Source organism: Culex quinquefasciatus, chromosome 2 (assembly GCF_015732765.1).
Source record: "Culex quinquefasciatus strain JHB chromosome 2, VPISU_Cqui_1.0_pri_paternal, whole genome shotgun sequence".
NCBI lineage: Eukaryota > Metazoa > Arthropoda > Insecta > Diptera > Culicidae > Culex > Culex quinquefasciatus.
Genome location: NC_051862.1, coordinates 113,555,090 through 113,569,522, shown reverse-complemented (window position 1 = coordinate 113,569,522; position 14,433 = coordinate 113,555,090). Strand labels below are relative to the sequence as shown.

Below are 14,433 nucleotides of genomic sequence, written 5' to 3'. Positions count from 1 at the left end.
TTTTACTGTATTTTGATCATTGACTTTTGCCTCCAAAAAAAATTTAAATTATTTTTGGTGATTTTTAAATCATCAAATAACACAGTTTGTACTATTTTAATGCGAAAGTATGTCCACATAATTGATTAAACAAGATAAGGTGTCCGGATTTTGAAGCGTCCGGGAAATCGAAGCATGATGCTAGTTGAAGCTAAATAAAAAATAAATAAAACTGCAAAATGAAGAATTAATGTTGTTATTGTTTTTTTATGCATCGTTTATTTTATTCAATATATCGTCATTACGAAAGTGACTAGATTAACATCATCTCATAATTTACTAGTTTAGAATCTCTTCTTCAGATGCGTGTATTTGCAGTTATTTTCAGTAATTTCACAACGCTCATTATTTCAATCGAAAATGAAAGCACAGATCATTCCACTACAAGTATAGCAACTTACACAAATGCTTTTAATATATTAAACGCTCATATGTTACATGTTTGCTTTCAATACCTTTACAGTATTTGTTAGTCGTTTACTATTGTTCACTAAAAACCAACAGCACACATAGTAGCTCACTAGGACAAATACATACATGACTATAATCTGCAGAATTCTTTTAAAATAAAATGCATTTGTTACCTTTTATCGAAATGAAAGTAGGAGGAATCGGTTTCGATTCAATATTTTCATACACTTGCACAGACGTTGAAGTTGATGTCTCACCATTTTTATTTTTTATAATACAACTGTATTCGCCAGCATCCGAAAACTCTACGTCTTTAATTTCTAGGCTTAGTAATCCTTCACTTACTTTGAAAGTATGCCTAGGATTTTTTTCAATAGGATCTCCTTCTTTGAACCAGCGAACCGTGATACCAGGCCCAGATATTGTACATGTTAACTTAACAGTGGATCCTTTGGGAGCAGATCTGGATTTCAGGTGGGAGATCACCAAAGGTGGTCGCATTAGCTGACGCTGGCGTTGCCATTCTAAATCGCGTTCGCGTTCAGTCATTTCGTGAGTAGACTCACGTCGAGAAGCTTCTTTCGACTTTGGTTTCTTTGTTCCACCTTCACTGTCTACTAGTTGCTTCTCTATGTCGTCCACACTCTTCCACAATGATGGATCGAAATCCTCCTTTGGTGGAATCAACTCAACGTCTGAATCATACTCAGGCGTAGGTGATTTTTTTATTGGTTCGGGTGATGGTTCTTTGGGAGGAGGAGGTGGGGGTGGTGTCGGCTCGCGAGGTGGTACGATCTCTTCTTCCTCCTCCGACTCTTCTTCTTCCGGTTCTTCCGGTTCCACCGGAGGTGGCTCTGGAATGGACTCTGGCTCTGGCGCTGGTTCAGGTTCTGCTTGTGCCTCTTGTATGGCAGCTAACTTACCTTCTTCTTCGATACGCTTCGCTTCTAGTTCTGCTTCTGCTTCCGTAACAGTTTTCTCATGCTCAGAAGCTGGCATTGGAGCATCTGGGGCAGAAGAATCCTCTTCGACAATTTCAATTTTTACTGTAGAAATATCCCCACAACTTGCTGGATCTAAACTACAAGAATCCGTGAAAAATAATGAGATATACTCATCCACATTAGTAACCCCTCCTGAAATATCCATAATAAGAGCCTTATCGATGATTGCTTTTTGAGAAGCAACTTGAACATCTGGTTTTTCGCCGATTTCAAAAGGAGATTTCTCTCGGTGTAAACTTCGAAAATCTCGAGGAGAATCTCCCCTTCCTGGTACCTTCAGAAAATCTACTGCTTGTGGTTCTGGAGTTAACTGTACCTTAACTTCTTCAACCGGAGTTTCCCCTTTGCCAGACCGCCGAGATCGTCTTTCCTTCCTTCCAGTCATTTTTACCCGAGTGTTCTCTATCAAAATGAAAATACACTGTATGAAATATTCAAATTATGAATTTACATTAATTACTGAAATATTTGAGAAAACGAAAATTAAAAATGCTACATTAAATATATTATGCGTTTTCTCCACTCGGGTACGTTAAATAACTAGTTGGCAAGACTAATGAAGATCGTTACTACTTCATCAAGCGAAAGACTGTCATTCTACTTTCTTCAATTTGCTTTCAAATGTGTGCATGTCATAGTTTCCAACAAACGATTAAAGTGTCGCAGGCAAAACTCGTGCAACACAATCAATTCAATATATATTTAGGATGAGATTCGCGTTTAAATTTAGCTTACACCAACAATGCACAAGGAATGTAGCTCAACAACTGTATACACCCAAAATCAATTAAATGCATGCGTTGTCAATTAGAGAAAAACTAGCTATTAGGAAAATTGCTGCCTCTTTATAAAAAATAGTTCTATTTGCTTTAATCCCCTTTGCTATCATATTTTTTTCATACAATTTTTTTTATTAGGTCCTTTTCGGTGCTGGGACCTGGTTAGGCTTTTGTAATTACATTTTACTTAAAGTTAAGAGTAATTAACAGAGGCGGCAGAGTGATGCGAACAACGATTTGATCCAGGCTCTCACAGCTCACGAGTTCAACTTCCTTGCAATGCCGACCGGATTTTTATTGTTCTAAACTTATTTTTATTAGGTCCTCTTAGGTGCTACGACCAGGTTGGGACCGAAGATCGATCAATCAATACACATCAAATACAACTCCCCCATCCCCCAGGGTTACTTGGTCCAAGCGGGTCTTGCAGGTCTTGAACCTGCCGATGTACTCGGAGAAAATGCCCCACAGTTCAGCCGAAATGTAGAGCACCTACCCGGCTTCCTCCTTCGTGGCTCCACCGTCTCGTGAGCCACCTTGACTGCTTCCTGCGGGTTGAGGGCGATCCTTCGATTTTCCGTCCGGAACTGTGCCCGGCAGCGGAGGGAACTCCGCCGTCGAGAACACCGGAACTGCTGGACTCTGCTTCTCCGCCTTCCTTGCTGGTGGGTTCGGTTTCGACGCCTGCTGGCGCCTCCGGATGAAGTCCGCACGCTTGGGGCAGCTGTGGTTCGTGGCTTCATGTACTCCAAAGCAGTTGGCACACCGCTTTGGCTCTGCTTCTTGGACTTGGACTCGTCCGTCTTGTGGGGACCCCCACAGTTGTTGCACCTCCCCTTGAGGTGGCAGTTCCTGGTCCCATGACCCAGCTGCAAGCAGTTCCTGCACTGGGTCACGTTCGGCCGCTTGTTCCGGTAGGCCTCCCACAGGATGTGAAATGCTGTCAAGAGATTGATTTCACTCAGCTTCTTGAGGTTGATGTACCCCTTAGGGAACGTAACAATATAGGGTTTTCCGCCGATGGGGCGAACTCTCCTTTTCTCTTGATGGCATGCACCTCCACCGCATCCAGGTTGTGCGATTCCTTAAGTTTCTTTTTGACGAATTCAGGTGAAGCCGGTGGAAGTCCCCTGATGACGACGCGGAGTTGCCGCTCGCTTCGTTTCTCGTGGATAACTCCACTTTGTTCGCAATCAAGTGGGCCCGTGAGGTTTCGAAACGGTCCTCTGAGATACACCGCGACCAAGCCAAGTTACAAGCAACGGAGTCAGCTTGTAACTTGGCTTGGTTGTGCACGACAACATTACACTCCTCAGCTTGCCGAAGCTCATATTCTTTACCAGCAGAGGAGGTGGTTTCTTGGCCACTGGAACCGGTGGGATGCTTCCTTTCCCGGCTGGGTTACCATTGTTGTTGTTGTTGTTGTTCTCCACCAGCGGGCTAAACTTGTTGTTGTTGAGGAGCTGTTCCTCGTTGCCATTTTCGACGTCGGCTCCGTCGTCACTTGTCTTCTTCCGCTTCCGCGTTCCGCCAACGGGAAGAAACTTGTCGTCGGAGGAATCTTCCACCTCAATCCACAAGCACTTTGCGCTCAACAATTCACATCTAAAAATGTTGTAATCCAGCTGCGTGTAAAAGACCTGGGTGTAAAATAAATATTGCATTATTTTATGCAATTTTATGTGATTTTACATCCTGAAATATGTAGCCCATCAGTATGGGAAACCTACTTGACCGAAATGTCAAGCTCATATATGCGTTTATCCATGCAGCTTTACATCGGTCTGATGGCCGAGTGGGCTAAGGCGCCAGTCCTTACTGTTGGTGCTGGGTTTGAATCCCGTCGGTTGCAACTTTTTTTTGTGTGTTGCAAAAATTGTACATGCAGTGTGTAATATTAAGTGTTTATTTTGACGAAGGTGATGTGCATGCTTTTGCATGCGATTTTACCATCGGATTTTTTGCTGTGAACAACAGAAGAAAAACGCGTCCACCACGCGAAAAACTAAAACTCCACAGCCGCGTTGGAAAGATGACGTTTCTGCGCTTCGGTCGCACCGGTGTCATAGCCACCAGCAAATTCGCAGTCTTTGATCTCGGGTATCAGCCAAGTCTCAGAAAAATGACAACGTCGTATTCACAGGAGCCAAGGGTTAGTAGGACGATATTCGTGTTAGTCCTTAAGCCTCGCACGTTCTGATAGTACACGTTCAGAAATCCACGCTCAGGCGCTGCCGAATATGATCAGGAGAAGCCACGACAGTTGATATATTGGATGTCGCGGGACGGCTCGGTGCAGCAGGCGATGTTATACGAATTAGCGGCGGTGATGTTGCGCTGAAATCTGAACGAGTGAAGTCAAAATTGAACCAAGATCGAACCAATTTTTTGGCGCGTAGCGTTTTAAAAGCTCGTATGCGCATCAAGAGAATGATGGAATGAGAGGAATCACAAATCCACATGATTAATTCCAAGATTGTTCAGGTGTAAACCAAAACCGTGAACAAAAATTAAGGAGGACTTATATGGCACTTAATTGCTTATTAAATTGTCGGTGTACAGGACGCCGCAATATTTAATCATTTTCTGGCGTATATTTAATTTTGCAAGCCAAAACCAGTTATTGAATTGAAAAAAAAAATCTATTTAAAATTTTCTTTTCTTGAATTCTGTGCACCTACGTCAAAAACCAAGATTGTTTACTTTTTACTCTTTGGTCTGACAGCAACCCTCTGGCACCACTGTAAATGGCTAGAACGTTTGACAGTCACCAAAACCTCGAAGAGCCCACGTAGTAGTATTAGTGAAGAGCCCACGTTGTTTATCGTGGGCTCTTCACTAATACTACTGCGTGGGCTCTGTAAGTATAGCAGTATTGGTGTAGTCTATTTGTTTACACCAAATATTCAAGAAACATCACTTTTTGTGTGTGCAAATCTGTTACGAAAAATGGTGAGAACTGTTGCTTCCAATTGACCGGGAAGATTTGCCGGGTAGTACTGGACCGGTAACTGGCCAAGTCCCGCTGTTGATTCTTCCGATCAACTCATTGCAATCTCCGGCAGGGAGTAACCGACCAAGTGCAGAAACATCCGTGATTCCGGAGATTGTGGCGGAGCTGGTTTTTCTGAGCATTCTTCGATAACCTTCTCCGAGGACTGGCCCACTCCCGCTGTCGACTCGCACAGTGAATCGAAGGAATCGCGTGCTTGTGTAGAATCCGACCTTTTGTGGACTCACAAGAAGTTCATCGCGAAGTGGTCCGAACAAATCAGAACTTTGAACTTGCAAAACCGTCTTCATCGCCACTTCGCGGGGCATTTATCCATAGTCTCTGGCGGATAGGGTCCTTCGGGAACTTGTGTTTGGAAATCCGTCCCGTTTCGTTATTTTTTCATGGAAATCATTTCGACATTTTGAAATTATGCCTTTTTTACCACGCGGTTTGTTTATTTTCAAATTTTGACAACAAATGCGTTCTTCATCTTCTTTGTTGTCTTCATGTTCGCGTCGAATATTTAGGCGACGACACGACAAGCCACTCGGCTCCAAAAAGTGGGTACCAAATCGGTTTACCCCTCCAGTTCCTCGGGAACTGGAAATGCCAAACTGGAAACGTCAAACAATTTTTTAAAAAAATCTTGAATTTGGCTGCACTGGCTTGGTGACGGCGAGAAATGTCATTTTTGAAAAATAAACAACAGCCTTCTTCGGCGACCGGTTGCTGATCTGGGAGGAGCGTGACTTCCCGCGGCTTTTCGTCTGTGGCAGGGCCACGTCCGGTACCGTTGGCCAACCTACGATAGTGTACCCACCACTGGTCATCTTGACGATACACGCTGCTGTTGATACGACGCCGCGTAGTGGGGCAGTGGGCGGATTTATTTCCGACCCTAGGCGGAACGAGTGTAGGATAAGCAACGTCGATATTGACGGGTTTTCATCGTTGGCCATGCTAGAGTACGGGAATTTCCAAGGTGAGCACAAGTTCAACTGTGATATTTGTTGATCGACTGGTCGGGGAGGAATCGATAGAATTTAGTAAAACTTTTTATTAATATATTTTTTTTCCACTTGTGGAATCAGCGTCCGGTTAGGCACACACTTTGACGGAGAACATCGAGAAGGACGGCGAGAAGATTTGTGCTGATCCACCGTTGGATGTGGCTCTGCAGAAGAAGATCCCCCATCCGGAGTACGACGAACTGGATGAGCAGAAAAAACATCCCGCACTGGTCGTCTAAGTTCACCCGCTGGTGTTACAGCAAACCGTGCCCAGGGCACGACCGTAGAGGATAAGCTCGATTCTGACAAGATTACAACATCCAGAAACAGTGGCGATCTTGTTCCGAACAAGAACCTGCAGCGAAGCGATCGTTGTTGACACCTCTACTTAATCCTTCACCTTTCAACACATCAAGATTGTATCAGCCGCGATAGCTATCACAAGTAGCGGACAACCGGTGGCAAGAAGGCCGCCATCCGCTAGAAGAGGAAGTACCAGCTGGGACGCCCGGCCGCCATCATCAAGATTAGTGCCAGCTGTGTCCACTTTGTGCGAACCCGAGGTGAAAACAGGAAGTTACGTGCGCTCTGCCTGGACGACGGCAATGTTCGATGTGGCCCTGTTCCGCCAGTGGTACGAGAACTACTACCTGCCGTCGCTGGGCAAGAAGCGTGACCTGAAGACAAGCAAGGTGAATGTGTTGGCCAAGAAGCGCAGCAAGATCTGCTCAAGAAGTACGCCAAGATGGATCCCGCCCTGGAGAAGCAGTTCAACGCGGGTCGTCTTCGTTTCCCGACCTGGACAGAGTGGCCCTGTAAATGTATACCTGCTGGAGGGTAAGGAGCGGCGCAGTAATGAGTGGTTCAAATGTCAGAACTGCGGACATGTATTTGGATTAGGGGGTGAAAAATTTAAATATAAAAAAAATATAACCATTTCAATGATAATAAATTAAAAGTTGGGTAATTCCTTCATATTTTTATGCAATAATAAAGGTACATGAATTAATAATGTAAATAAAACATCTTTAAATCAATTGCAAATATTTTATGATGAACCTTCTCCACAATCCCCTCCAACACGTGCAGTTTACGACCTGCCCGTCACGTTGGTCCTCCTCACGATCGGCACTAATCGAATACTCCGCCACATTTTCCATCGCCCGTACAAACAGGTGGCTGTCCAGGTTTGGAACCGCCTTGTAGATGTTTCATTTTCCTGGTAGCTTTGCGGCATGTGCCGCAACCTAGTGAAAGAGGCTCTCGGCACTCTTGTAGAAATTCGTCGCAAACCGAAGTTCTCCCACCGACAACCTTTTTCTCGGCCGAACGTTCCGACTCCTCGTCCAGACTGTACCAGCAGGTACCGTATCCGGTCCACCTCCACCTGGTGCGTAAATTTCATTTCATTTCATTCTTGTTTGTACTGGCTTTTCCTCCATGTAGACAAGTTGGTACCGGCACCATGTCCAACTGGATCTCTTCGCCATCCTAGTCGGGCTGATTTTCTTCTTCCAGTGCGGAAAAGCGGTCGTCGTTGGTTTTCATTTCACAGTCCAAATTCCCGGCACTATTGACGCTACCGAACTTTGCCTTGGCCGACGCCAGCGGATGGGACGCTTTGGTCGTGGTAGTCGATTTGCCTTGGCCGGCCGGGCTGGAGGCGTTTCTTCGGCGATAGTTTCGCCATCTTGAAGAAATTGACCAGCTTTGGCTGCTCCAGCATCTCCCGGGTCTTCTCGTTAACGGTGACTGCTCCGATACGCTTGATGGGCCGCATCGCCCTCGTAACCCGCCGTGTCTCCGGCGTTGCGGCCATCTTTTCCGTCGTTCTGAAGTCTGTGGAGCAGATGGCCGCGGCAACACCTCTTCTTGGAACCGTCTTCTTGGAAGTGCTAAGCTTCCCTTCTTCAGCTGACAGCGAATTACTTTCGCAAAACAGCACTTCTCTCGCTTTCGGAGGTTTCTTTTCTTTAAACTACTGATCGGGCATTTTACTCGGCCAATATGAGCTAACAAAAGAGGAAGACAGAGAATAAGCAGGAAGCTCCCGAACCGAAGGAGTAGGAACATATCGAAGAATTTTCATAACCTGTCCCGAACCATCGCCGAAGAGGAAGTGAAGGCCAAAATTTTGCAAAACTTAGGCGCAGGAAACGGATCGTTCGAAGTGCAAGAAATCTGGAGTGCACTGCCTCTTCTCCAGAGCGGCTTTCTATTTATCCAAGCAGAAGCGGCGGTCGCTGGCCTTTTTTCATTCTTTTCGGCCGGTTGACCCGAGGACTTTTCAGGCGGTTTCTCCGAAGGAAAAATAAAAACCAGGAACGTAAACGAAAAACATAAAAACAATCAAAACACAAAACAGCTGTTTCCATCGATATTTATCAACAAGCAGTGCTGCGAGAAACATTTATTTCGACGAAAACCGAGGGGTCCATCAAAGTTACCGTGACTTTGCTGAATCACGGGGATTTCACGGAATTCACGGAGGAACCACTTTTTGATTGGTATTTTCCACCGAGTGTCTTGTCGTGTCGTCGATTTAGGTTTCATAAACATGGCCGTCGTGACAGAGGGCTGTCTGACAGTCTTGGTCTGACAGATTTGGGGATTGAATTCCATCGAGCACCTTATGTTGGCATATCACCTTTTTGGTGTACCGTCAGTGGGGGTGACATTGGGTCTGGGGGGTGAGATTGGGTCAAAGGGATTTTTCACGGATTTTACGATTTCTCAGGTTCTTCTCAATGAAAATGAATTATGTTGAAAGGGTTGTGTAGGGGACATCTTAAGATGATTTCGCTGAAAAAATCTCGTTTCTAGAACAAATCCTGTTATTTTGGCAGTTGTCTAAAGTTGGGGTACGTTTTTGGCCAAAAATTACCTCGAAAAATCATTTTTCTAATATTTTTGTTAGAATTGCTCGAAAAGTACCCAAATGTTTGAAAATCTCCACTTCAAACATTGTAGCGTGTCAATACGATTCCCTTGAACAAGAAACACTGTTGGATGACTTGTTTTGACCATATCGTTGTACTTGAACATCATTTTAGTTTCATTTGACCCAATGTCACTCCCTCTAAGGGGTGAGATTGGGTCAATTTTCAAACAATTGGCATTTAAGGTAGTGTTCATCAAAATCCACCATATTTTGGGAAATTTTAGTAAACTATCTAAGAACAAATCTACGTTGAAAGATTTTCGATGTTATTTAAATTGTTTTTGTTATTAAGAAAATACGAGAGGTGTATCGTTTTTTGACCAGGCCCCTGTGATGACGGCCATTTTCTTGAAACCAAAACTTCTGACGCTTAAGAGAAGATAAAGAAGAAAACAAAAAAAACGCATCTGTCATATTCCTCAAATTGTATCAACAAACCGAACCGCGTGTTTCGATCCATTCTGATTTTTGTTCAAATGACATCATAACAAAAATTTCGGCTAAAAGAGGACAATTTCAAGTACGGGTTCCCTCAAAGCCAAACCGTCAGCGAATCTGGATCGAAACAACCGTCATCAGCCTCAGCCAGTGGTGCAGGTCGAGCAGGTTGAGGTTTTACATTTCGGCTTCAAAAAACCATTCAGAGTGTTCCATCTTGAACGAACCACCGTTTTCCGGACCACGACGGACATTTGGTGGTAGCTGCGACACTTCCGTCACCCAATGATTACGCAAGAACACATTTTTTTTCGCCACGCTGCTGCAAACAATTTTCCATTTGAAATAAAGTTTGACCGTTTTGACGTTGCTAGATGTAAACAGTAGGCCTCACCTACCAATAAATCAGCAGGCGATTTCAGATAGGGGCTACTCACAAACACTAATGCGGGGGCTAGTTTTCAGACAGGGGCTACTCACTAATACTATTGCAAGATTATGGTGATGGGCGAGTAGAGTATCCCTTTACTCTGACACCACCCCCTCGTTTTTGACCCATAGTCACCCCCACTGACGGTACAATTAAAATTTGTTTAAAACATTTTCGACGGTAATTTAGTGAGTATTTTAATAGCGCAATTTATTTCAAACCAACGGTCAGGAAGAATCAAACGTAATTTATGTTGTTTCAAGGAAATTGAATCTATTTCATTTTTAGTTTAGTGTGTTGTGATACAGTATTGCAGATTGCAGCGATTTTTAGACAATCGTGCAAGTTGTGGAAAGCTCTATACAAAAGTGCACACCTCAAACTACAGCAGACGATTGGAGCTTAGCGCGTTTTTGACGGTGTTTTTTTTTAACTTTCGCCGACGGCCATGGCGGCGGCCGCGACGGCGGGGAGTGAGTGGACGGAGCATAGAACTGAGGATGGAAGGCCGTTCTACTGGAACGCGGCCATGAAGAAAAGTGTGTGGGAGAAACCGGACGGGTTCCAACCCAAAAAGCAGGCGGTGACGGGCATGGAGGTGGAAGACTTTCGTTCCGTGATCAAGGTTCGGCGCAGGAAAGCTAAGGAGGAGATCAACGACGGCAATGGCCAGGAAGGTGATATCGACATGTGATGTCCAGCCGGAACACAAACTGACGCGGAACGGCACCAAAATTACGTGCTTCTCGAGCGACGACTTCGACACGGTGCAAGCCCACCTGAAGAAGAACAAGGTGCAGTTCTACACGCACGGAAAGCGCAGTGCGAGACCGCACCGGGTAGTAATGCGAGGTCTCCCGAACGTGGAACCGGATTACATCAAGGAGCTGCTCAAGACGGAACATCAGCTGGACGTCTTGGCAGTACACGCCATCAGGCGGAAGCAGCAGCTTCCCGCCATCGATGAGACGCCTTTCATCGTGCTCTTCCCCAAGGGGCACACCAGTCTGAAGGAGTTGAGTAGCAAGGTAAAGAAAGTGGGACCAGTCATCGTCCGGTGGGTGGCCTACCGGAACAAAGAACCGCACGTGACCCAGTGCAAGAACTGCTTGCAGTTCGGTCACGGAACCAGTAACTGCCATCTCAAGCCCAGGTGCCCACAGCACGGAAAAGTGCAAAGCAGAAGAAACGGAAGCCAAGAAGTGTGCCAACTGCTCTGGATCTCACGAGGGTCTGCAAGTGATGCTTATCGATTCTTAAACCATCACTTTAGCTATATTGAAAATCTGAAAACAACTTTCCAACTTCTCAAAAATCAATAAAATTTACCTTTTATTAAATCTTCCCTGAATTCCAATCATGAGCACGAATTTAAACCTGACTATTTATAAATCATTTCTCAAAGATATCTGGAAAAAAAGTCTTTCCAAACTTTTCCAACATTCGACAATATTCATCTATTAATATATCTTCCTTGAACTCAATTATGAACTCAAATTTTAGTCGTGTAGGTTACAAGACTATCGTCTGTTAAATCATCACTTCAGCTTGTTCAACAATCGATAATATACCAATATACGAATTCCAATCATTGTCGTTACTTTCGCCCAGTTTTCCATGAATTTTAATATTTCGGACACAAAAATAAGCTCTAAATTAGGCAAGAAATTAGGTCGTGTAGGTTATGAGCCTATCGATTCTTAAACGATAACTTTAATAATATTAAAAATCTTAAAATTTTCTTCCCAACATCTCCAATAATCGATAAAATTTATCTTTTAAAATCCAAAAATGAGCTCAAATTTAAGCCGTGTAGGTTATTAGCCTATCGATTCTTAAATCATCACTTCAAAAGATTGAAACTTCGTAAAAAATCACCTACTTTTCCAATAATCGATTATATTTATCTTTTAATATATCTCCCCGAATCAAATCATTAACTCAAGTTTAAGTTTTAGTTTATCGTAATCATCACTTCAATAGATTGGAAATCTTAACAATTTCTTACCCAGCTTGTTCAACAACCGATAATATACCAATACACGTATTCCAATCATTGTCTTTGTCATTGTCTAATCTTTCGCCCGATTTTCTATTTATTTTGAATATTCTGGACACAAAAATAAGCTCAAATTTTGGTCGTTATGAGCCTATCGATTTTGATTTATTTCTCCAACAAAATTTCAAATCTGTTTTTTTTTTATTTCCAACTTCTCTAACAATCGATAAAATTATCTATTACTAAATCTTCTCTGAAATCCAATCATGAACTCAATTTAAATCGTGCATGTTATGAGCCTATCGATTCTTTGACCATCACTTCAACAATATTGAAAATCTGAATGGAAAAAAATATCTCCAACTTTTCCAACAATCGAAAATATTTATCTTCTACTATACCTTCCTTGAATCCAATAATGAGCTCAAATTTAAGTCACGTTAAAAGATTGAAAATATGAAAATTCTTTTACCAACTTTAATAAATCGATATCATTTATTTTTAACTAAACCTTTCCGGAAATCCAATCATGAGCTATAATTTAAGTCATGTAGGTGATTACCCTACCGATTTAAAATTCTACCCTCTCAAGGAATTCACGCTAAAAGACTCCCACATCGACCCTTTATACTCACAAAAACTCAAGCCAAAAGCTCAAACTTCCACGCGCTACCCTTAGGGTACTCAAGCTCAGAGATTTATCCTTCACGCTCTAACCTCGCATGGGACTCGAGGTAAAAAATATATCATCTTCACAGGGAACTCAAGCTAAACATATACACTCAACTTAAGGTGGTTGGTCACTTTTCCGTTAGACACTTTATAGTTTGGACTCAAGCTAAAAAATCATCTTCCATGCTCTACCCTCACAGGGAACTCAAGCCCAAAGATTTATCATCCACGCTCTACCTTCGAAGGGGACTCAAGCTCACAAACTCAAAAGTTACGCTCTACCCTCACAGGGAATTCAAGCTAAAAACTCCAGCAATCACGCTCTACCCTCACAGGGGACTCAAGCTCAAAGTTTCTATAATCACGCTCTACCCTCACAGGGGACTCAAGCTCAAAAACTCCAGCAATCACGCTCTAAACTCGCAGGGGACTCAAGCTCACAAACTCCAATAATCACGCTCTACCCTCACAGGGGACTCAAGCTAAAAAAAATCATCTTCCAGGCTCTACCCTCGCAGGAAACTCAAGCGCAAATATTCATCTACTAGTGTCCCTCTACACATACTTGAGTTCCGGATGCCTTCAACATCGAAGGGATCAAAACATTCGACCCGTTCAGCACAGACCCACCGCTATCCTGCACGGCTTCAGTGTTCGTCTGCTTCACAAAACGCAAAAGCTCCCATCGTGGTGCACGAGCACTTGCAGAAAAAATCGCTTCTTTTGCTCGTAACTTTCAACTCGGTCCATCAAGTTTGCATTCAAATCAGTTGTAAACCGACAAGATCGACCCGACGCTACCACAGCCTCGGGACAGTTCTACAACGATCCACGAAAGCGCCAACATGCCCTATCCGGAAGCACCCTGATATTCCGGCGCAACGGTAACCCACATCATTCCCAAGTCAGCCAACTGTTCGATTGCCTCACTAGAGAGGCGACTTTATCGGATCAGTTCACCGGCGATCCGCTTGAGCTGGGAGTCCAAAAAATGCGGTATGTCTACTGGGCCAGTTCCGGTGGTAGTTCGCAAACGCCAAAGTAGCGGAACGCACACGGACGTGAAACGGACAGTGTTTTGCGAAACATCTTGGGCAAGACTGCAACACTACATCATGGTGTGCACAACCCTTTTGCCAAAGAACGGCCACGGAACGGAACCCTGACGTTGCGACAATTGCTTCGATCTACCGTGGGACACATCACTTTATCACCCATGTTAATTCTCAATAAAGCCTTTATCCTGACCAGACTTCTTTAAACAAAACAGGAACCTGCGCAGATCATCTTGCAAGTTAACCAAATGTTTTCTGTTATCTTCTTACCGTTCAAAATACACCCACCGGAGCATGCTCCTTCGCCCCTGGGTTGCGAATCCAGACCGAGAGAGCTACCGAGCTGCGTATTTGGGAGATATGATATCCAACCAGAATTTTAGGCTTATTCTTGCTACTTATAAATATAATACGCTCCAGATCGCGGTTTGGGAGAATTGATCAAAATTAGTTTTGTTCACCACTCAGCCTGACGCTACGCTTATCTACAATAACCAATCGTAACTGGACCACAAATTGGTGTTCTAAGGCACGTGAGATACGAAGATCAAGAATCAATTTCAATTGAATCGTGCGCGAGTATAAGCAGTCGAGCAAGGCATGCGTTCAGCCAAGCATAGTGTGGGTATTATAGTGCGACTCTCGATATTTTAAAAAATT

The 14,433-nt window shown here is 43.8% G+C and overlaps 1 protein-coding gene and 1 pseudogene across 1 annotated transcript; one reads left to right on the top strand and one right to left on the bottom strand.

Annotated features, from left to right (window-relative positions):
• Positions 1–881: 881 nt before the first annotated feature.
• Positions 882–6,187, bottom strand: LOC6048117 (E3 ubiquitin-protein ligase RNF12-B). Its single transcript, XM_038250706.1, has 4 exons — positions 6,035–6,187; positions 3,482–3,858; positions 1,017–1,531; positions 882–913 (listed from the first exon to the last, which is right to left on the bottom strand). Exons 1-4 carry the CDS (start codon positions 6,185–6,187, stop codon positions 882–884), a joined length of 1,077 nt encoding a protein of 358 aa, XP_038106634.1.
• A 433-nt stretch (positions 6,188–6,620) lies between these two features.
• Positions 6,621–7,263, top strand: LOC119768014 (annotated as a pseudogene).
• The last annotated feature ends 7,170 nt before the right edge of the window (positions 7,264–14,433 follow it).

Bases quoted from the DNA above. Each gene is read 5' to 3' on its own strand.
- LOC6048117 (XM_038250706.1), bottom strand. From the start codon at position 6,187: ATGGCCAACGATGAAAACCCGTCAATATCGACGTTGCTTATCCTACAC. The intron at 3,859-6,034 runs GTAGGTTGGCCA...TTTTACACGCAG, and splicing joins CCAGTGGTGGGTACACTATC to CTGGATTACAACATTTTTAG. The intron at 1,532-3,481 runs GCTTGGTCGCGG...GGATTCTTGTAG, and splicing joins ACTCCGTTGCTTGTAACTTG to TTTAGATCCAGCAAGTTGTG.